The following is a 23,418-nucleotide window of genomic DNA, read 5'->3' on the forward strand; positions in this document are numbered from 1 at the left end:
CAAAGCACAGAGCTGACCTCCCTGTGCTATGAGGCTGCTTCCCACTAGCTATCTATTTTACATTTGGTAGTGTATATATGTCAATGCCACTCTCTCACTGCGTCCCAGCTTACCCTTCCCCCTCCAAGTGTCAGGTCCATTCTCTATGTCTGTGTCTTTAATCCTGACCTGCCCCTATGTTCTTCAGAACCTTTTTTTTTTTAGATTCCATATATATGTGTTAGCATTTCTCTTTCTGACTTACGTCAGTCTGTGTGACAGACTCTAGGTCCAACCACCTCACTACAAATAACTCAATTTTGTTTCTTTTTATGGCTGAGTAATATTCCATTGTATCTATGTGCCACATCTTCTTTATCCATGCATCTGTCGATGGACACTGAGGATGCTTCCATGTCCTGGCTACTGTAAATAGTGCTGCAATGAACACTGTGGTACATGACTCTTTTTGAATTATGGTTTTTTCAGGGTATATGCCCAGTAGTGGGATTGCTGGGTCATACAATAGCTCTATTTTTAGTTTTTAAAGGAACCTCCATACTGTTCTCCATAGTGGCTGTATCAATTTACATTCCCACCAACAGTGCAAGAGGGTTCCCTTTTCTCCACACCCTCTCCAGCATTTATTGTTTGTAGACTTTTTGATGATGGCCATTAGGACCGGTGTGACGTGATACCTCATGGTTTGGATTTGCATTTCTCTAATGATTAGTGATGTTGAGTATCCTTTCATGTGTTTGTGGGCAACCTGTATATCTTCTTTGGAGAAATGTCTATTTAGGTCTTCTGCCCATTTTTGGATTGGGTTGTTTTTTTCATATTGAGCTACACGAGCTCCTTGTATATTTTGGAGATTAATCCTTTGTCAGTTGCTTCATTTGCAAATATTTTCTCCCATTCTGAGGGTTGTCTTTTGGTCTTTATGGTTTCCTTTGCTGTGCAAAAGCTTTTAAGTTTCATTAGGTCCCATTTGTTTATTTTTGATTTCCCTTTCTCTAGGAGGTGGGTCAAAAAGGATCTTGCTGTGATTTATGTCATAGAGTGTTCTGCCTATGTTTTCCTCTAAGAGTTTTATAGTGTCCAGTCTTACATTTAGGTCTCTAAACCGTTTTGAGTTTATTTTTGTGTATGGTGTTAGGGAATGTTCTAATTTCATTCTTTTACATGTAGCTGTCCAGTTTTCCCAGCACCACTTATTGAAGAGGCTGTCTTTTCTCCATTGTATATTCTTGCTTCCTTTATCAAAGATAAGGTGACCACAAGTGAGTGGGTTTATCTCTGGGCTTTCTCTCCTGTTCCATTGATCTATATTTCTGTTTTTGTGCCAGTACCATACTGTCTTGATTACTGCAGCTTTGTAGTATAGTCCGAAGTCTGGGAGCCTGATTCCTCCAGCTCCGTTTTTCTTTCTCAAGATTGCTTTGGCTATTTGGGGTCTTTAGTGTTTCCATGCAAATTGTGAAATTTTTTGTTCTAGAAGAACATAGCTTTACTTTTTTCTTTATGTTTTTTAACTGAAGTATAGTTGACCTACAATATTATGTTAGTTTCAGGCGTACAACATAGTGATTCTACACATATACATTACATATTGATCTCCATGATAAGTCTAGTAGCCATCTATCACTATACAAAGTTATTAAAATATTATAGACTATATTCCATATGCTGCACATTTCATCCCCATGACTTAATTATTTTATAACTGGAAGTCTGTACCTCTTAATTCCCTTAGGCTATTTTGCCCAACTACCCCCCCCAACCCCGTGGCAACTACAGTTCTTCTCTGTATCTATGAGTCTGTCTCTGTTTTGTTGTTTGTTTCATCTTTTAGATTCCACATGTAAGTGAGGTCATATGGAATTTGCCTTTGTCTTATTTCACTTAGAATAGTACTCTCTAGGTTCATCCATGTTGTTGCAAATGGTAAAAATTTCATTCTTTTCATGACTAACATTCCACTGTATACATATACCACATCTTGTTTATCCATTCATCTATCAGTGGGCACTTAGGTTGCTTCCATATCTTGGCTACTGTGAATAATGCTGCAATGAATAGAGGGGTTCATATATCTTTTTGATTTTTTTTGGGGGGGGAATGCCCAGAAGTGTAATTGATAGATCACATGGTAGTTCTATTTTTAATTTTTGAGGAATCTCCATGCTGTTCTCTGTAGTGGCTGCACCAATTTACATTCCCACCAACAGTGCTTGAGGGTTCCCTTTTCTCCACATCCTCATAAACACTTGTTATTTGTTACCTTTTTGAGAATAGCCAGTCTGACAGGTGTGAGGTGGTATCTCAGTGTGGTTTTAATTTGATTAGTGATGCTGAGCATCTTTTCTCACGTCTGTTGGCCATCTGTATGTCTTCTCTGGAAAAATGTCTATTCAGGTACTCTGCCAATTTTTTACTCAGGTTGTTTTTTGATGTTGAGCTGTGTAAGTTCTTTGTGTATTTTGGATATTAACTTCCTATCAAATAAATCATTTTCAAATATGTTCTCCCATTCAGTAGTCTACCTTTTCATTTTGTTGATAGTTTCCTTTGCTCTTCAAAGACTTTTTAGTTTGATATAGTCCCACTTGTTTATCTTTGCTGTTGTTTTCCTTGCCTGAGCACACAGATCCAAAAGAATATTGTGAAGAACGATGCCACAGAACATATTGCCTATGTTTTCTTCTAGGAGTTTTATGCTTTCAGGTCTCACATTTAAGTCTTTAGTCCATTTTGAGTTTATTTTTGTACAGGGTATAAGAAAGTGATCCAGTTTCATTCTTTTGCCTATAGACGTATAGTTCTCCCAACACCATTTACTGAAGAGACTGTCTTTTCCCCATTGTACATTCTTGGCTCCCTTCTCATAAATTAATTGACCATATAAGCATGGGTTCATTTCTGGACTCTCTATTCTGGTGCATTGATCTATGTGTCTGTTTTTGTGTCAGTACCATATAGTTTTGATTACTATAGACTTATAGTATAGTTTGAAATCAGGGAATATGATACCTCCAGCTTTCTTCTTCTTTTTTAAGATTGCTTTAGCTATTTGGGGTTTGGTTTTATGTGTGTGTGGTTCTATACAAACTTTAGATTTATCTCTTCCAGTTCTGTAAAAAATGTCATTGGAATTTTGATAGGGACTGCACTGAATGTGTAGATTGCTTTAGGTAGTAGGGCCATTCTAACAATATTTATTCTTCTAATCCATGAGCATGGTACATCTTTCCATTTATTTGTGTCATCTTCATCTTCAATTTCTTTCATAAACATCTTAATAGTTTTCAAAGTATACGTGTTTCACCTTTTTGGTTAAACTTACTCCTAGGTATTTTATACTTTTTGATGCAGTTGTAAATGGGACTGAAGTCTTAATTTATCCTTCTGATAGCTCATCATTAGTATACAAAAAAGCAACAGATTTCTGTATATTGATTTTGTAGCCTCCAACTTTACTGAATTAATTAGTTTTAATAGTGTTTTTTGGTGGAGGCTTTGTTTTCTATATATAGTAACATACCATCTGCAACTAGTGACAGTTACTTCTTCCTTTCCAATTTGGATGCCTTTCATCTCTTTTCCTTGTCTGACTGCAATGCCTAGGACTTCTAATATCATGTTGAATAAAAGTGGTGAGAATGGGCATCCTTGTCTTGTTCCTGATCTTAGAAGAAAAGCTTTCAGCTTTTCACAGTTGAGTATTATGCTAGCTGTGGGTTTGTAATATATGACCTTTATTATATTGAGGTATGTTCCTTCTACACCTACTTTCTTGAGAGTTCTTATCATAAATGAATGTTGAATTTTGTCAAATGATTTCCCTGCATCTATTGAGATGAACATATGATTCTTTATCATTTTTAAATGTGGTGTATAATACTAATTGATTTGCAGATATTGACCCATCCTTTTATCCCTGAAATAAGTTCCACGTAATCATAGTATATGATCCTTTTATTGTATCATTGAATTCGGATTAATAATATTTTGTTGAGGACTTTTGCATGTATGTTCATCAGGGATATTGGCCTATAATTTTCTGTTTGTTGCATCTCCATCTGGTTTTGTATCAGTGTAATGCTGGCCTTGCAGAATGAGTTTGGAAGTGTAGGAAGACTTTCTCTTCAATTTTTTGGGAACAGTTTGAGAAGGACAGGTATTAACTCTTCTTTAAATGTTTGGTAGAATTCACTTGAATTCACTTCAAGTGGTAGACCACTTGAAGCTGTGGTCCTGGACTTTTTTTTTTTTTTGAAGTTTTTTGATTACTGATTCAGTTTCATTACTAGTGATTAGTCTGTTCAGAATTCCTATTTCTTCCTGATTCATCCTTAGAAAATTGAAATCTTCTAGGAATGTATCCATTTCTCCTAGGTTTTCCAAACTGTTGGCATAAAGTTGTTCATAGCAGTTTCTTATGATCCTTTGTATTTCTGTGGTGTCTGTTGTAACCTCTTTTGTTTCTGATTTTATTTATTTGGGCCCTTTCTTCTTTTCTTGATAAGTCTGGCTAAAGGTTTATCAAGTTGGTTATCTTCTCACAGAACCTTCTCTTAGTATCATTAATCTTTTCTATTGTGCTTTTAGTCTCTATTTCATTTATTTCTGCTCTGATCTTTATAATTCCCTTCTTTCTACTAATTTTGGGCTATATTTGTTCTTCTTTTTCTAGTACTATAGGTGCAAGGTTACATTGTTTGAGATTTTCCTTGTATCATGAGGTAGGCCTGTATTGTGATGAATTTCCCTTTTAGAACTGCTTTTCCTGTGTCCCACAGATTTTGGAATGTTGTGTTTATATTTTCATTTCTCAAAAGGTATTTTTTAAATTACCTCTTTCATTTCTTCATTGACCTACTGGTTGTCCAAAAGCATGTTCTTTAGCCACCACGTTTGTGGTTTTTTCCACTTTTCTTCTTGTGCTTGATTTCTAGTTTCATACCATTGTGGTATTAAAATGATGCTTGATATAACTTCAATTTTCTTAAAGTTATTGAGATTTGTTTTGTGAACCTAACATGTGATCTACTCTGGAGAATGTTCCATATGGACTTAAAAAGAATCTACATTCTGCTGTTTTGGGTGAAATATTCTTTATATATTTATTAAGTCCATCTGATCTAATGTATCATTTAAGGCCAATGTTGTATGATTGATTTTCTATATGGATGACATATCTAGTCATGTAAATGAGGTGTTACAGACCCCTACTATTACTGCATTACTGTCAATATCTCCCTTTATGTCTGCTTTATGTATTTAGGTGCTCCTATGTTTGGTGCATATTTACAGGTATTACGTCCTCTTGATGAATTGGTTCCTTTATCATTATGTAATGACCTTCTTTGCCTCTTGCTACAGTCTTTGTTTTAAAGTCTATTCTGAAATTGATAAATCATTCGCCAGACTCACCAAAAAAAAGAGGGAGAGGACTCAAATCAATGAAATTAGAAATGAAAAAGGAGAAGCTACAACAGACACTGCAGAAATACAAAGCATCCTAAGAGACTACTATAAGAAACTCTATGCCAATAAAATGGACAACCTGGAAGAAACGGACAAATTCTTAGAAAGGTATAGCCTTCCAAGACTGAACCAGGAAGATATAGAAAATACGAACAGACAAATCAGAAGTATTGAAATTGAAACTGTGATTAAAAATCTTCCAGCAAACAAAAGTCCAGGACCAGATGGCTTCACAAGTCAATTCTATCAAACATTTAGAGAAGAGCTAACACCCGTCCTTCTCAAACTCTTCCAAAAATTGTGGAGGAAGGAACACTCCCAAACTCATTCTATGAGGCCTCCATCACCCTGATACCAAAACCAAAGATACTACAAAACAAGAAAATTACAGACCAATATCACTGATGAATATTGATGCAAAAGTCCTCAAAAAATACTAGCAAACAGAATCCAACAACACATTAAAAGGATCATACACCATGATCAAGTGGGACTTATCCCAAGGATGCAAGGATTCTTCAATAAACGCAAATCAATCAATGTGATACACCACATTAACAAACTGAAGAATAAAAACCATATGATCATCTCAATAGATGCAGAAAAAGCTTTTGACAAAATTCAACACCCATTTATAAAAAAAAATCTCCAGAAAGTGGGCATAGAGGGAACCTACCTTAACATAATAAAGGCCATAGACTACAAACCCACAGCAAACATCATTCTCAATGGAGAAAAACTGAAAGCATTTCCTCTAAGATGAGGAATGAGACAAGGAGGTCCACTCTCACCACTATTATTCAACATAGTTTTGGAAGTCCTAGCCACAGCAATCAGAGAAGAAAAAGAAATAAAAGGAATACAAATTGGAAAAGAAGAAGTAAAACTGTCACTGTTTGCAGATGACATGATACTATATATAGAGAACCCTAAAGATGCCACCAGAAAACTACTAGAGCTAATCAATGAATATGGTAAAGTTGCAGGATACAAAATTAATTCACAGAAATCTCCTGCATTCCTATACACTAATGATGAAAAGTCTGAATAAGAAATTAAGGAAACAATCCAATTTACCACTGTAACAAAAAGAATAAAATACCTAGGAATAAACCTACCTAGGGAGACAAAAGACCTGTATGCAGAAAACTATAAGACACAGATGAAAGAAATTAAAGGTGATACCAACAGATGGAGAGATATACCATGTTCTTGGATTCGAAGAATCAATATTGTGAAAATGACTATACTACCAAAAGCAATCTACAGATTCAATGCAATCCCTATCAAATTACCAATGGCATATTTTACGGAACTAGAACAAAATATCTTAAAATTTGTATGGAGACACAAAAGACCCCAAATAGCCAAAGCAGTCTTGAGGGAAAAAAACAGAGCTGGAGGAATCAGACTCCCTGACTTCAGACTATACTACAAAGCTACAGTAATCAACACAATATGGTACTGGCACAAAAACAGAAATATAGATCAATGGAACAGGATAGAAAGCCCAGAGGTAAACCCACACACCTATGGTCAACTAATCTATGACAAAGGAGGCAAGGATATACAATGGAGAAAAGACAGTCTCTTCAATAAGTGGTGCTGGGAAAACTGGACAGCTACATGTAAAAGAATGAAATTAGAACACTCCCTAACACCATACACAAAAATAAACTAAAAATGGATTAGAGACCTAAATGTACGTCCAGACACTATAAAGCTCTTAGAGGAAAACATAGGAAAAACACTTTTTTTGTGTGTGTGTGTGGTACGCGGGCCTCTCACTGTTGTGGCCTCTCCCGTTGCGGAGCACAGGCTCCGGATGCGCAGGCTCAGAGGCCATGCCTCACGGGCCCAGCTGCTCCATGGCTTGTGGAATCTTCCTGGACCGAGGCATGAACCCGTGTCCCCTGCATCAGCAGGCAGACTCTCAACCACTGTGCCACCAGGGAAGCCCAGGAAGAACACTCTTTGACATAAATCACAGCAAGATCTTTTTTTTTGATCCACCTCCTAGAGTAATGGAAATAAAAAGAAAAATAAACAAATGCAACCTAATGAAACTTCAAAGCTTTTGCATAGCAAAGGAAACCATAAACAAGATGCAAAAACAACCCTCAGAATGGGAGAACATATTTGCAAATGAATCAACAGACAAAGGATTAATCTCCAAAATATATAAACAGCTCATGCAGCTCAATATTAAAAAAAAACAATCAACCCAATCCAAAAATGGGCAGAAGACCTAAATAGACATTTCTCCGAAGAAGACATACAGATGGCCAAGAAGCCCATGAAAAGCTGCCCAACATCACTAATTATTAGAGAAATGCAAATCAAAACTACAATGAGGTATCACCTCACACCAGTTAGAATGGGCATCATCAGAAAGTACAAACAACAAGTGCTGGAGAGGGTGTGGAGAAAAGAGAACCCTCTTGCACTGTTGGTGGGAATGTAAATTGATACAGCCACTATGGAGAACAGTATGGAGGTTCCTTAAAAAACTAAAAGTAGAATTACCATATGATCCAGCAATCCCACTACTGGGCATATACCCAGAGAAAACCATAATTCAAAAAGGCACAGGCACCCCAATGTTCACTGCAGCAGTATTTACAATAGCCAGGTCATGGAAGCAACCTAAATGCCCATGGACAGATGAATCGATAAAGAGTATGTGGTACATATATACAATGGAATATTACTCAGCCATAAAAAGGAACGAAATTGGGTCACTTGTTGAGACGTGGATGGATCTAGATACTATCATACAGAGTGAAGTAAGTCAGAAAGAGAAAAACAAATATTGTACATTAACGCATATATGTGGAACCTAGAAAAATGGTACAGATGAACTGGTTTGCAGGGCAGAAATTGAGACACAGATGTAGAGAACAAACATATGGACACCAAAGGTGGAAAGCCACAGGAAGGGTGGCGGTGGGGGTGTGATGAATTGGACTATTGGGATTGACATGTATACACTGATGTGCATAAAACTGATGACTAATAAAAAAAATAAATAAATAAAAATAAAAATAAAATGTACATGCAAATTTTTAAATGGGATTGAGTTACATCCACCTCTATAACACTTTCTCCTATTATGCTTAATAAACATTAAATTTTTGATTAATGAATAAATAAACCTATAAAAAAGTCTATTTTGTATGATATTAGTATTGCTGCTCCAGTTTTCTTTTTGTTTCCATTTGCATGGAATATATTTTTACATTCCTTCACTTTCAGTCTGTGCAAGACTTTAGATTTGAAGTGAGATCTTGTAGGTGAATCTCTTCCTTTTTAATCCATTCAGCCACCCTTTGTCTTTCGGAACACTTAGTCCATTTACGTTTAAAGTAACTATTGATAGGTATGTACTAATTGCCACTTTGTTAATTCCTGGTTGTTTTGTACTTCTTCTCCATTCCTTTCTTCTTCTCATGGTCTCTTCCCTTGGAATTTGATGACTTTCTTTAGTGTTATGGTTGGATTCCTTTATCCTTATTTTTTGTGTATCTGTTACAGGTTTTTGGTTTGTGGTTACCATGAGGTTCATATGTAACAACTTACCCATTTTAACTTAATAGTTGCTTAAATTTGAGTGCATTTAAAAGCACTAAATTTTTACTCCCTATTTTGTTTTTGATGGCATATTTTACATTTATTTTGTGAATCACTTACCTAATTTTATTACTTTTTCAATTTTTTTAATTGAAGATAGTTAATTTACAATGTTGTCTTAGCTTCCGGTGTACAGCAAAGTGATTCGGTTATACATATATATATAAGATATGTGTATATATATATATATATATATATATATATATATATATATATGTATATAGTTTCTCATATTCTTTTCCATTATAATTTATTACACAATATTGAATAGAGTTCACTGTGATGTACAGTAGGTCCTTGCTGTTTATTTTATACACAGTAGCTTCCAACTGCCAATCCCAAACCCCTAATTTATCCCTCCCCTCACCCCTGCTTTCCCGTTTGGTGACCATAAGTTTGTTTTCTCTGTGAGTCTGTTTCTGTTTTGTAAATAAGTTCACTTGTATCATATTTTAGATTCCACATATAAGTGATACCATGTGATATTTGTCTTCTTCTGTCTGACTTCACTTAGTATGATAATCCCTAGGTCCATCCATGTTGCTGCAAATGGCATGCTGTTGCAAATGGCATTATTTCATTCCTTGTATATATACACATCTTCTTTATCCGTTCATCTGCCAATGGACACTTAAGTTGCTTCCATGTCTTGGCTGTTGTAAATAGTGCTGCTATGAACATTGCGGTGGGGGGGGGCGGTATGTGTCTTTTTGAATTAGAGTTATCTCCTGATATATGCCCAGGAGTAGGATAGCTGGGTCATATGGTAACTCCATTTTTAGTATTTAAGGAAACCTCCATACTGCTTTCCATAGTGGCTGCACCAATTTACATTCCCGCCAACAGTGTAAGAAGGTCCCTTTTCCTCCACATCCTCTCCAGCATTTATTATTTGTAGACCTTTTAATGATGGCCACTCTGACCAGTGTGAGGTAATACCTCACTGTAGTTTTGATTTGCATTTCTCTAATAATTAGCGATGTTGAGCACCTTTCATGTGCTTATTGGCCATCTGTATGTCTCTGGAGAAATGTCTATTTATGTCATCTGCCCATTTTTTGATTGTTGCCTTTTTGTTACTGAGTTTTATGAGCTGTTTCTATATTTTTAAAATTAAGGCCTTGCTGATTACATTGTTTGCAAATATTTTCTCCCCATCTATAGGTTGTCTTTTCGTTTTGTTTATGGTTTCCTTAGCTGTGCAAAAGCTCCTGAGTTTGATTAGGTCCCATTTGATTATTTTTTATTTTATCTATTGCCTTGGGAGGCTGACCTAAGAAAACACTGCTATGATTTATGTCAGATAATGTTTTGCCTATGTTCTCTTCTAGGCATTTTATGGCGTCATTTTCTTATATTTAAATCTTTAAGCCATTTTGAGTTTACTTTTGTGTATGGTGTGAGGGGGTATTCTAACTTCACTGATTTACCTGCAGCTGTCCAACTTTCCCAACACCAGTTGCTGAAGAGACTGTCTTTTCTCCACTGTATATTCTTGCCTCCTTTATCGAAGATTAACTGACTGTGGGTGTGTGAGGTTTATTTCTGGGCTCTCTATTCTGTTCCATTGATCCATGTCCTTTTTTGTGCCATTACCACACTGTTTTGATTACTGTAGCTTTGTAGTATTGCCTGAAGTCTGGGAGGGTTATGGCTCCAGCTTTGTTCTTTTTCCTCAAGATTGCTTTGGCAATTCTGGGTCTTTTATGGTTCCACATATATTTTAGGACTATTTGTTCTAGTTCTGTGAAAAATGTCATGGGTAATTTGATAGGGATAGCATTAAATCTGTAGACTGCTTTGGGTACTATAGGCATTTTAACAATATTAATTCTTCCAATCCAAGAGCATGGGATACCTTCCCATTTTTTGGATCACCTTCCATTTCCTTTATCAAAATTTTATAGTTCTCATAAAATAAGTCGTTCATTTCCTTGGTCAGGTTTATCTGTAAGTATTTTATTTTTTTGGATACAATTTTTTTTTTGGATACAATTTTAAAAGGGTTTTTTTTTTACCTTCCCTTTCTGATATTTCATTGTTAGTGTAAAGAAACGTAGCAGGTTTCTGTATGTTAATCTTGTACCTTGCTACCTTGCTGAATTTGTTTATCAGTTCTAGTAGTTTGTGTGTGAAGTCTTTAGGGTTTTCTATATATAGTATTGTGTCATCTGCATATAATGACAATTTTACCTCTTCCCTCCCAATTTGAATAACTTTTATTTCTTTTTCTTGTCTGATTGCTTTGACTAGGACTTCCAGTACTGTGTTGAATAGAAGTGGTGACAGTGGGCATCCTTATCTTGTTCCAGATTTTGGCAGGAAGGCTTTCAGCTTTTCACCATTGAGTATTATGTTGGCTGTGGGTTTGTCATAAATAGCTTTTATTATGTAGAAATATGTTCCTTCTATACCCACTTTGGTAAGAGTTCTTATCATGAATGGATATTGAATTTTATCAAATGCTTTTTCTGCACCTATTGAGATGATCCTGTGGTTTTTGTCTTCTCTTTTGTTGATGTGGTGTATCACATTGATTGATTTGCATATGCTGAACCATCCTTGTGACCCTGGGATGAATCCAGCATGGTTGTGTTGTATCACCTTTTTTATGTGTTGGTGGATTCGGCTTGCTAATATTTTATTGAGGATATCTGCATTCATCAAAGATATTGGCCTGTAATTTTCTTTTTGGTACTGTCTTTGGTTTTGGTATCGGGGTGATAATGGCTTCATAGAATGACTTTGGGAGTGTTGCCTCCTCTATTTTGGAATAGTTTGAGAAAAATCGATATAAGTTCTTCTTTGTATGTCTGGTAGATTCCCCATTGAAGGCATCCAGTCCTGGACTTTTGTTTTCAGGGTTTTTGTTTTTTGGGTTTTTTTTTTTTTGCTTATTACAGATTCTATTTCACTTCTAGTGATCGGGGTTTTCAAATTATCTACTTCTTCTTGATTCAGTTTTGGTGGGCTGTATGTTTCTAGAAACTGTCCATTTCTTCTAGGTGGCCTAATATGTTAGCATATAATTGTTCACAGCATTACCTGATGGGTTTTCTTTTGGTATTTCTGCAGTATTGGTTATTTCTCCTCCTTCATTTCTTATATTATTTATTTGGGTCCTCTCTCTTTTCTTCTTGGTGAGCCTGGCAAGAGGTCTATTGATTTTGTTTACCCTTTCAGAAAACCAGCTCTTGGTTTTATTATTTTTCTATTTTTTTAAATCTCTATTTTATTTATTTCCTCTCTGATCTTTATTATTTCCTTCCTTTTGACTTTAGGTTTTGTTTGTTCTTCTTTTTCTAATTCTATTAGGGGGTAGGTTAGGTTGTTTATTTGAGATTTTTCTTGTTTTCTGAGGAAGGCCTGTATCACTATGAACTTCCCTCTAAGACCTGCTTTTGCTGCATCCCAAGAATTTCACATGGTTGTGTTTTCATTTTCATTTGTCTCAAGGTATTTTTAAATTTCCTCTTTGATTTCATCATTGACCCAGTGTTTTTTTAGTAGCATGTTATTTAGTCTCCACATAATCGTTTTTTTTTTCTCATTTCTCTTTCTGTGGTTGATTTCTAGTTTCATGCCATTGTGATCAGAAAAGATGCTTGAAATAATTTCTATTCTCTTAAATTTGTTGAGGCTTGTTTTGCGTCCTAGTATGTGGTCTATCTTAGAGAATGTTACATGTGCAGTTGAAAAGTTTGTATTTTAAGTCTTTTTTTTTTTGGATGAAATGTCCTGAAAATGTCAATTAAGTCTAACTATTCTATTGTGTCAATTAGGATCTCTGTTGCCTTATTGATTTTCTGTCTGGAAGACTTGTCCATTGATATGAATGGGCTGTTAAAGTCTCCTACTATTATTATATTCCTGTCAATTTCTCCCTTTATGTCTGTTGGTATTTATATATTTAGGTGCTCCTATATTGGGTGCATATATGTTAACGAGTGTAATAACTTCTTCTTGTATTTATCTTTTTATCATTATATAGTATCTTTATGACCTTTAAATTTTGTCTGATATAAGTATCGTTACCTCTCCTTTCTTGTCCTTCTGTTTGCATGAAATATCTTTTTCCATCCTCTCACTTTCAATCTATGTGCGTCCTTCACCCTAAACTGGGTCTTTTGTAGGCAGCATACTGTAGGCTCTTGTTTTATTATCCAGTCTGACACTCTGTCTTTTGACTGGAATATTTAGTTCACTAACATTTAAAGTAATTATTGATTGTTATGTATTTATTGCCATTTTAAAACTTATTTTCCAGTTGATTTTGTATTTCTTCTTTGTTCCTCTTGTTTTCTTTTTGTTTTTCCTTTTGTGGTTTGATGGTTTTCTTTTGTATTATACTTGAGTTCTCTTCTGTTTGGTTTTTATGAATCTACTGTATGCTTTTGATTTGTTGTTACTCCTGCTTTTCAAGTATGTTAACCCACTACTACATATACTTGCTTTAGACTGATAGTCATATAGGCTTAAACACATTCTTGAAAAAAAAATCTACATTTTCTTACTCCCCTCCCAACACCTTATGATTCTGATGTCCTCTTTTACATCTTCATGTTTATCCTTCTGCTGTTCATTGTAGTTATCATCACTTTCACACACACTAAAAAATTTTAATCTATGTACTGGCTTATTTAAGTGATTTACTTTCCAATTGTGATTTTCTCTTCCCTATAGATTCTTGCTTCTTTTCTATTTTGGAAGTTTTCTGCCATAATTTTTTCAAATAAACTTTCGATCCCCTTTTCTCTTTCTTCTCCTTCTGGGATCTGTATTATGCATAGGTCGGGATGCTTTATATTACCCCATAGGTCTCATACATTGCTTTCATTTTTCTTCATGTCTTTCTGTCTGCTGTTCTGATTGGGTGATTTCCATTATTCTATCTTTCAGATCACTTATTCATTTTTCTGCATTATTTAGTTTGCTATTTATTGCCTTTAGTTCAGCTTTCATCTTGGCAAATGAGTTTTCTAATTTTAACTGGCTCCTCTTTATAGTTTCTAGTACCTTGTTACAGTGATCTACATTTCTATTGATAGCCTTTCTTAATTCCTTCAGTATGTTTGTTACCTCCTTTTTGAACTTGGGGTCTGGTAGATTGGAGAGGTCTGTCTCATTGTTTATTCTTTCAGGGGATTTCTCTTGTTCTTTTAATTGGGAGTGGTTCCTCTGCTTCTTCATTAACCTTATATTTCTCTTACTCTATAAATTTAGGAGAAATAGTTACCTACTGTTGTCTTGAAGGGCTGGTTTTATATGGGAGCATCCCTGTGTGGCCTGAGTGAGTCTAATGTTTTTGGTACAAGGGCTTTGTTTTAGTATGGGTGTCTGCCATGTCTTTCCTCAGGGCGTGCTGGCTGTTATCCCCTTGATACAGGGTGTGATCGGTGTTGTAGTGACCAGAGCCTGCACTGGATGTTGAGCGGGGCCTCCTCTTTGCTCTGTGGTTGCCAAAGCCCTGTCAGGAACAGGGCCTCTCCCCAGTTGTTGGAGTAGAAGCCCCTAGATCTGTCTGTGAGCTGCAGTGTGGGGTAGGTGGGACTGGAGCACTTCCACTGGGACAGGAGTCACTGAGTATTCCTCCACAGGAGCTGTCCACCAGGAAGTACGCTCTGTGGTGTTGTCCATCACCCATTGTGCATGCTCACAAAGTACACTGTTGCTGACACTGCCTTCAGGCCCACCTCAGCTGTGGGAATGTAGGACCAGATGTCCTCAGGCACTGTGCTCACAAAGTCACCAGCACAGATCCACTGGAACAGATCTACTTATGTCAGGCACTGGGACCCACCATAGTCACAAGTAGTTGTGCACCTGGACCCACCATGGGAGCTACAGTATCAGTGCAGACCCTGGCCCTGGCTCCACGAGTGCCTGCCCACAAAGCCCACAGCTGCTAACTCCAGACCCACCCCAACTACAGGAGCACCAGTAATCTGCTCTGATGTCCTGCTAACAATGAGCTTACAAAGGCACCTCAGTGTAAATCCACTTAAGTTGCAAAGCTGCCAGACATGGCTCAGATTTCAGCCCTGCTTCCAAAGTCATGTGGCCCCTGGGGACCTGCTCAGATTTCAGTCCCGCTTCCGTCTGTGGGCAACCCTCCCGCAATTGCACACTCCCAGAGCTCATAGAGGCAGAGCTATACCCACTGCAAGCACGCTGAGAATGAGGCTCCTATTGTGGGGCCCCACCTCTCCCTTTGCATGCATGTTAACCATGGGGCTTCTAAAGTGGACCTGGGCTCTGTCCTACATACACTCCCAGTTGTGGCCTGGCCAACGCTCCAGCCCCTTCAGGCTATCTCCATGCAGCCAACCCCAGTCCTCTCCCCAGGTCTGTCCTCTGAAGCCCAAGTTTCAGCACCCAGTCTCCACGTGCACCACCAGATACATGTCTCCAGCTGGGGAGTACAGCGAGGTGGCCAGGATTGTCTGTGTTGGTCTCTCTCTGTTCTGCCTGCCACAAGTCAGCTGCTGTACTCTCCTCTGAGCCTTTGAAGCTCTAACCTTGCCAGTTAGAGTACTCTTGGTTGTAAGTTTTTTTCTTTCAGCACTTTGAATATATCATGCCAGTCCCTTCTGGCCTGTAAAGTTTCTGCTTAAAAATCAGCTGACAACCTTATGGGGGATTCCTTTTTACGTAACTAGCTCCTGTGTGTGTATGTGTGTGCATGCACGTGTCGATGCTTTTAAGATTCTCTTTATTTTTAACTTTTAACATTTAATTATATTGTGTCTTTATGTGGGCCTCTTTGGATTCATCTTGTTTGCAACTCCTTCTGGGCTTCCTGGACTTGCATGCCTGTTTCCTTCACCAGGTTATGGAAGTTTTCAGTCATTATTTCTTCAAATAGGTTTTCTGTCCCTTTCTCTGTCTCCTCCTTCCAGGACCCCTATAATGCCAATGATAGTATGCTTGATGTTATCTCAAGGATTCCTTAAACCATCCTAATTTTTTAAAAACCTTTGTTCTTTTTGCTGTTTTGATTGGATAATTTCTACTACCCTGTCTTCCAGATTGCTGATCCGTTCTTTTACATTCTCTAATCTGCTTTTGATTCCCTCTAGTGCATTTTTCATTTCAGTTATTGTATTCTTCAGTTCTGACTGGATCTTTATATTTTCTATCACTTTGAACTCTTACTGAGTTCATCCACTCTTGTCCCAAGTTTGGAGACTCTTTATGACTATTACTTTGAACTCTTTATCTGGTAAATTGCTTTTCTCTGCTTCATATAGTTTTCTTTCCCTAAGGTTTGGTCTTAGCTTTCATTTGGAAGATATTCCTTTGTCTCCTTTGTGTTTGCCTAACTCTGTGTTTGTTTCTATGTATGAGGTATATCAGCTACATCTTCAGCCAAGTGCTCTGGGGGTATCCCCTGTGTGGGTGTGCCCTCCTGTTTTGGTTGGACCACAATTACTGCAGGCACACTGGTAGGTGGGATTGGTCCCCAGGCCAGCTGACTGTAAAGCCTGGCCATGACTGCTGTGGGCAGACACAGCTTATCTTTAATTAATTCAATATTTCAATCACATACAAATACACCATTTTTAAGCATAGTGAAAATTACATAATTATTGCAAGAACAAATTCTAAATCTTCATTAACTAGAATGAATACACTAGGCCAATACAGCAGTCACTAGCCACACATAGCCACTGAGCACCTGAATTGTGGCTAGTTCAAATTGAGATGTACTCAAAGCATGAAATACACACTGGATTTCAAAGACTCAATTTTTTAAAAACGTGAATGTAATGATAATATTTTTGACAAACTGAGATAAACAGAATATATTAATTTTGTTTCTTTTTACTTTTTTAATGTGACTGCTAGAAAATTTTATACATAGGTGACTCATATTTCTATTGGACAGAGCTACACTACAATATCTCGAGACTACCTCTTCCAATATGAAGAGAGTCAGAAATAAAACTATAAACCAGTTATAAAATAATGATTATTTCTCTTAAATATCCGGTGCTAGAGGTATCTTAAGGCTAATATATACATATATATATATATATATATTTTTTTTTTTTTTTTTTGCAGTACGCGTGCCTCTCACTGTTGTGGCCTCTCCCATTGCAGAGCACAGGCTCCGGACGCGCAGGCTCAGCGGCCATGGCTCATGGACCTAGCCGCTCCGCGGCATGTGGGATCTTCCCAGACCGGGACATGAACCCGTGTCCCCTGCATCAGCAGGCGGACTCTCAACCACTGCACCACCAGGGAAGCCCACTAATATATTTTTAAGCCTTTTTTTCCCCACTAACCACTGCCACTAATTTTCTGAACCAGAAACCAGAGTTTCCTCTTATTAATATAATATATAGCATCCTAACTATTCTAGTGGAGTGGGTAGAATTATTTCAACAACACAAATCACAACAGAGGTGGTTAAAAGTAAAGAAATAATTAAGAAAGCAATTTATGTCACAGAGATAAAAACAAAAACCAAGGGTGGGCAGGTAAAGTGTGAGAATAGTTTGGAAAGGGCTGGGGATTGGGGGTTGAACACAAATCCTCCCCGAGCTTTGTGGTATGTAATCCTGGGACTTCAAGAAAATAACTTTTCCATATAGTGAGATTACTGAGAAGAATATGATACAAAGCAACAGGGTTTTTTATTTTCCAAAGGATCTCAACATGAAGTTATGGCCACTGCAGGCATCAATTTTTACAAAGCTCCCCATCAGAGTCAACTCCAAATGTGTCAGTGCAGGCCACAGCTCTGCAGTATTTCCACTAAGTAGTAGCTTGAAGAGCCAGCCCATTAACGGTACAGCTCCCAGTAAGACCTTCTTATCACTGTTGTGTCTCTGTCACCATAAACTTTTAAACAGTAGGTCTGAGCCAATTCAATTAACTCTGTGATAATTCTACCAAGACAACAGATTAACATTTGAGTTAGGATCATCTTTTCCTCATAAGGAAAATGGTGCTTTTAAAAATATAACATATATTCAAACCTATAAATATACATATATAATTGAACAGAGGATCTAAAACTAACTTGAACAATATCACATAGCTCATCTAAATATTTCAAAAGGAAAACATATACAATGCAGCCTTTACTTTTCTCACATACTATGAATAAGCTAAATATTTTACACTCTGTGTTGGCTTAATACTTTTAATTGTTTTTCAAATGTTCTTATGTTCTCTAAGATTTCCCTGAATGTTTCCTTTTCACTCTTATATTATTTGAGCAGGAGGGAAAGGAGCAAGTGATTCTTTGATCTCTAAACAGAAAAGACCTTATATTTTAGTGACTATACTGATCTTTTCCTATGCTTATATAACCATCATTCTGTCTTTGCATCTAATAATGTCATGTTGTTTAACAACTGTACTTTTAAATTTAATACATTTTAATACTTGATAAAAGAAACATCACCTTTACTCTTCTTTTTAAAAATGTTGCCTGGTACCATTCATTTATCCTTCCATATGAATTTTAGAACCATTCTGTAAAGTTCTCAAAATATAACAGTCAACAAATTATGTGGATAACCATTTGGAAAAAAACAAATATAGATTCCTACCAAATTCCTTATACCAAAATAATTTTCAGATCAAATATATTAAGAAGAAATTATAAAGTATTAGAAGAAATCTTGGCTTAGTAAGGATTTATAGTATGACAACAAAGATAAAAACCTTAAAGAAAAAACTAAGAGAATTAAGCCATTCTAAACAATTGTTTATAAAACAATTGTATTTCCATAAAAATTACTAAGCAGAATTAAGGTAAACTGGGCAAACACATACAATTGCAACGAAACAGCAAAAAGTTAATATATTTAATGTAGGAAGAGCTCTTTCAAAATAGTAAAATATAAATAACCTTAAAAAAATGAGCAAAGGGCTTCCCTGGTGGCGCAGTGGTTGAGAGTCCGCCTGCCAATGCAGGGGACACAGGTTCATGCCTCAGTCCGGAAGATCCCACATGCCGCGGAGCAGCTGGGCCCGTAAGCCATGGCCGCTGAGCCTGCGCGTCCGGAGCCTGTGTTCCGCAGCGGGAGAGGCCACAACAGTGGGAGGCCCATGTACCGCAAAAAAAAAAAAAAAAAAGAGCAAAGAATTTAAATGAAGTTGTGGCTGCCTCTGTTGGAGGACAGGGCTCTAAGTTGATTGTGTAATAGATAATGCACTTTCTCAATGGCTCTACAGTCATTATTAACATGTCTTCCTTCCTCTCCACAAGGACCTAAGGTCATTTCTGTCCTTCAAGTTTGAACAGCTAATAAATCAGAGAATCCAAGGGGTATGTTCTATTTCCCAGGAATGATTGACACTTTGGTGCTGGAGTTTTATGGGGCGAGGGGGTAGTTTTTGTTTAGCTTGTGTGGGATTGTGTGGGAGGGGAAGTTCTGATTGTTTTTTTCTTTTCCTTTTTGAGCTGTTGACGCCTGAAGTAGAACAAGTACGTCTTCAGGTAAAGAGAGGGATTTCTCAACCCACTTTCTGTGATGTCAGACTATTGGAGAAAACTTTCAGCTGCTTTCCAGATGTACCTAAATTTAGTGAGATATTTTGGATTAAGAAACCTGAAGTCCTGACAGATCATATACTCCAAGGAAATACATCAGGGACAGATAAGTGGCTGAAAACACTGACGCCTCATTGTGACACATTTTTATAGAACATTTCTACCAGGGGGTACTGACTTGATTTCTCCTACAAGGACCACACTGCCTTTGTGTTTAATGTAATGCAATCTGTGTACCTTCTAATCATATATCTGCAAAAGTTTCTCATTTTTATAAAAAATCATGCCAATAAGCTAGATGTTGAATGTATGTAAGCAGCATTTGGTAACTGTGCTAAGAGGCCACAAAAGTGCATTACTGGTTTAAAAAAATTTTTTTTAGTTCTGATTTGGTTGGATAAGGTTTCATTATGACCTCTTCTGGGTCTCAGGCTCTAATGCTTGATTGAAATAGAAGTTAATATATTGGTTTTTGAAAATCAGTGTATTGTGACTTGAACTGCTATACATTCTTCCACACAATATGTCAGAGTGATAAGTGCTTTGTACATTTAGACATTTTTATTTTACTGTTGTGAGAGAAAAAAATATTATTTATAGAAAGCAAATATTCTCTTAATTAACAAAGTTTAAAATATTATCTCTACTTATTATAATTACAACAGATTTTGATAAATAAAATAACCAGAAAAAAAAGAGCAAAGAAAAGAACACAAATAATTTACAAAAGAATGGAAATAGCCATAAGTAAATGAAAAAAATGCTCAATCTCATTCATAATCAAAGAAATATAAATTAAAACAAATAATCAGATACCATTTTTTCCACCTATCAGATTGACAAAGACAAGCCTAAAAGTAGGAGAAATTTTAAAAAATAATAAAATAAATAATAGTGCCCAATACTTAGAGTGGGAAGAAATGGACAATATTGAGAAAGTGTGAGGAAATGGACATTCCCAAACACTGCTGGTGAAAGTGTGTATCAATGCACCTTTGAAGAGTACTTTGACAATATATATTAAAATCTTTAAGAATGTACGACTACTCTGATACAGCAATTTCACTTCTAGGGTCATTTCCTAAGAAAATAAATGGACATATAGTCCTAAATATTTAAATAAGGATGTTCACCCATGCACTACTTATAAGAGTGAAAAAGTAAAAAAAACTAAATGTTCCGCAAAAAAAGATTGGTTATATAAATTAAGACATTTAATGGTAGACTGAACTTCTATACAATCATTATGACTCACATTTGTTGACGTATTTAAAAAGGAAAATTTTTAACTTGCGAAAATTAAATAAAATATTGCATTATAAAGTGCTTAGCATACTGCCTGTCACATTGTAAGCATATAATTTACATTTTCACATTATGTTTTATGGAAAATTTCAAACGTATACAATATGGAAAGAGTAAGATGATGAACCCCTATATATTCATCACCTAGCTTCAACAATTATCAACATTTTGCCATTCTCAGTAATTTTTTAAGTTTGCAACTATTCATCTCTTCCCATACACACACATACAGTGTTTTTCCTACCAAATGTACATGAATGCAATGTACACGGCATACAAGCACAGAAAAAGTCAGAAGAAATTTACACGCAAACGTTAACCATGGTTAATCTCTAAAGGATGGAATTATGAGTGATTTTATTTAATTCTCATTTCATCTACATTTTCTCATTTTTCTAAAATGAACATGTATTATGTCATTTTAATAGCTGACTAAAAGAAAAAAATCAAGCAAATATATGACTCAAAGAGTGAGAAGTTATTCTGAACTCCACTTTTTTTTTTTTTGGTCACGTGGCTTGAATCCTCTGTTCAATTATATATGTATATTTATAGGTTTGAATATATGTTATATTTTTAAAAGCACCATTTTCCTTATGAGGAAAAGATGATCCTAACTCAAATGTTAATCTGTTGTCTTGGTAGAATTATCACAGAGTTAATTGAATTGGCTCAGACCTACTGTTTAAAAGTTTATGGTGACAGAGACACAACAGTGATAAGAAGGTCTTACTGGGAGCTGTACCGTTAATGGGCTGGCTCTTCAAGCTACTACTTAGTGGAAATACTGCAGAGCTGTGGCCTGCACTGACACATTTGGAGTTGACTCTGATGGGGAGCTTTGTAAAAATTGATGCCTGCAGTGGCCATAACTTCATGTTGAGATCCTTTGGAAAATAAAAAACCCTGTTGCTTTGTATCATATTCTTCTCAGTAATCTCACTATATGGAAAAGTTATTTTCTTGAAGTCCCAGGATTACATACCACAAAGCCCGGGGAGGATTTGTGTTCATGACACAGACAAAAGTGGAACCAAGGCAAGAGCCAGAAACAGCCAGAATAAGTAAGCCAGAGCCAGAAAGAAATGGAAAAGGAGACAGAGAGAGCAGAGGTAGAAAGAGAAAAGGAAAGAGGGAGAGACCAAGATTGGGAGAGTGAAACAAATGTGAGTGTGGAGTGAGCATGAGAATGCAAGACAGTGACAGAGTGAGAGAGCAAGAAAGAGCACGAGTGAGGAGTTAGGAACCGCTGAGGAAGGCAGCAAGCAAGGGAGCAAGAGGGCGTGGGGACGTGGGTGGACATGGTGAGCACAGGCGTACTGCATTAAGCTAGCTCAAATTTAATCAAAACCTCTCTGCCTCTCATTATCTCAAAATGTCTTAAACTTACCTGAATTATCTCCAACTGTTCAGCCAGAGCCTTCCTTTGTGCCTCCAGAGAAGATACCTGTTGCTGATAAATCAAGCGCTGCTTCTCCCAGTCCAGTGATTTCTGACGAAATTCCTGAAGAAGCAATTAAGGTACTTAACTTCTAAGTGCTTCCCCTTGCTGTCACTACTTTCCAGATTCACTTTTACTTTAATTTTTCCCCAGGTCCCTGGGTACACATGCACCTTTCTCCACAGCAGGAGCCCCATTACTCACTTAGCTGATAGAACTATAGAGTAATACTAAATTCCTTACATACTGTGCCTCTGGAGATCTGTCTTTCTAACTTTAACAGCCTCCTGGTGAAGAGCATGAAACACAGATGCTTAACACTGGATTCACGATTTTCAAAGATCTGCTGCCACCGAAGGGTTGCTAATAATTGTTTTAGTGATTTTCAGAAAACTGATGCTAAGATAATTGAAAATTTCAAAATATGATTACAGATATCCCTCACTGCCCAAATTCGTGATATCCAAACCCAGGAACTGAACAGATTCAACTAAATGTTCAGATAAATCCCTGGGTAGCCCAATTCTTATCGGTGTCTAAAACTCAGGAACCAAATAGATTCAGTTAACACGATAACCTTTGATATCCAAATTTTTATTATCTCAACAGAACTGCACAGACATGAATAACAGGAAATATCTGTATTAAATTTTAACAGATATCTGTAACCCAAAGCCAAACAGTTCAAAATCAATGATGGATCAATAGTAACTTCAGGTTGCATGATCGAGAAAATGAGCCCAGTATTTATGAAAATGAGGCAAACTAAAGGGAAAGGAAACTCAGTCTTTCATCACTGTCCTCCAGGAGCCTCAACTCCAGAAGTCTCATGCTAGCTTAGCGTAATTACTGTTCACCAGCTGATACTCACTTATTCATTATTTCTACCATATACGTGCCAGGTACTGTTCTACATGCTGGGGATACACTATTTAACAAAACAAAAATTCTAGCCCCACTCAATTGGAGGGAGATAGGCAACACACTCATTGTACAGTACATTAGATAGTAATACAGTCACCCCTCAGTATCTGTGGGGGACTAGTTCCAGGCCTCTGCAGAT

At 36.7% G+C, this 23,418-nt stretch overlaps 1 protein-coding gene across 15 annotated transcripts in view; it reads right to left on the minus strand.

Annotated features, from left to right (window-relative positions):
• Positions 1-23,418, minus strand: part of CEP63 (centrosomal protein 63) — a 76,097-nt gene that overhangs the window by 20,276 nt on the left and 32,403 nt on the right. For all 15 annotated transcript variants that reach the window (XM_081234624.1, XM_081234620.1, XM_081234623.1 and 12 more), the window contains one exon: positions 22,305-22,418. In XM_081234624.1, the coding sequence (XP_081090750.1) occupies positions 22,305-22,418 (114 nt within the window). The remainder of the gene's footprint in view (positions 1-22,304; positions 22,419-23,418) is intronic.

Source organism: Mesoplodon bidens (assembly GCF_964165515.1).
Source record: "Mesoplodon bidens genome assembly, chromosome: 5".
Classification (NCBI taxonomy): Eukaryota; Metazoa; Chordata; class Mammalia; order Artiodactyla; family Ziphiidae; genus Mesoplodon; species Mesoplodon bidens.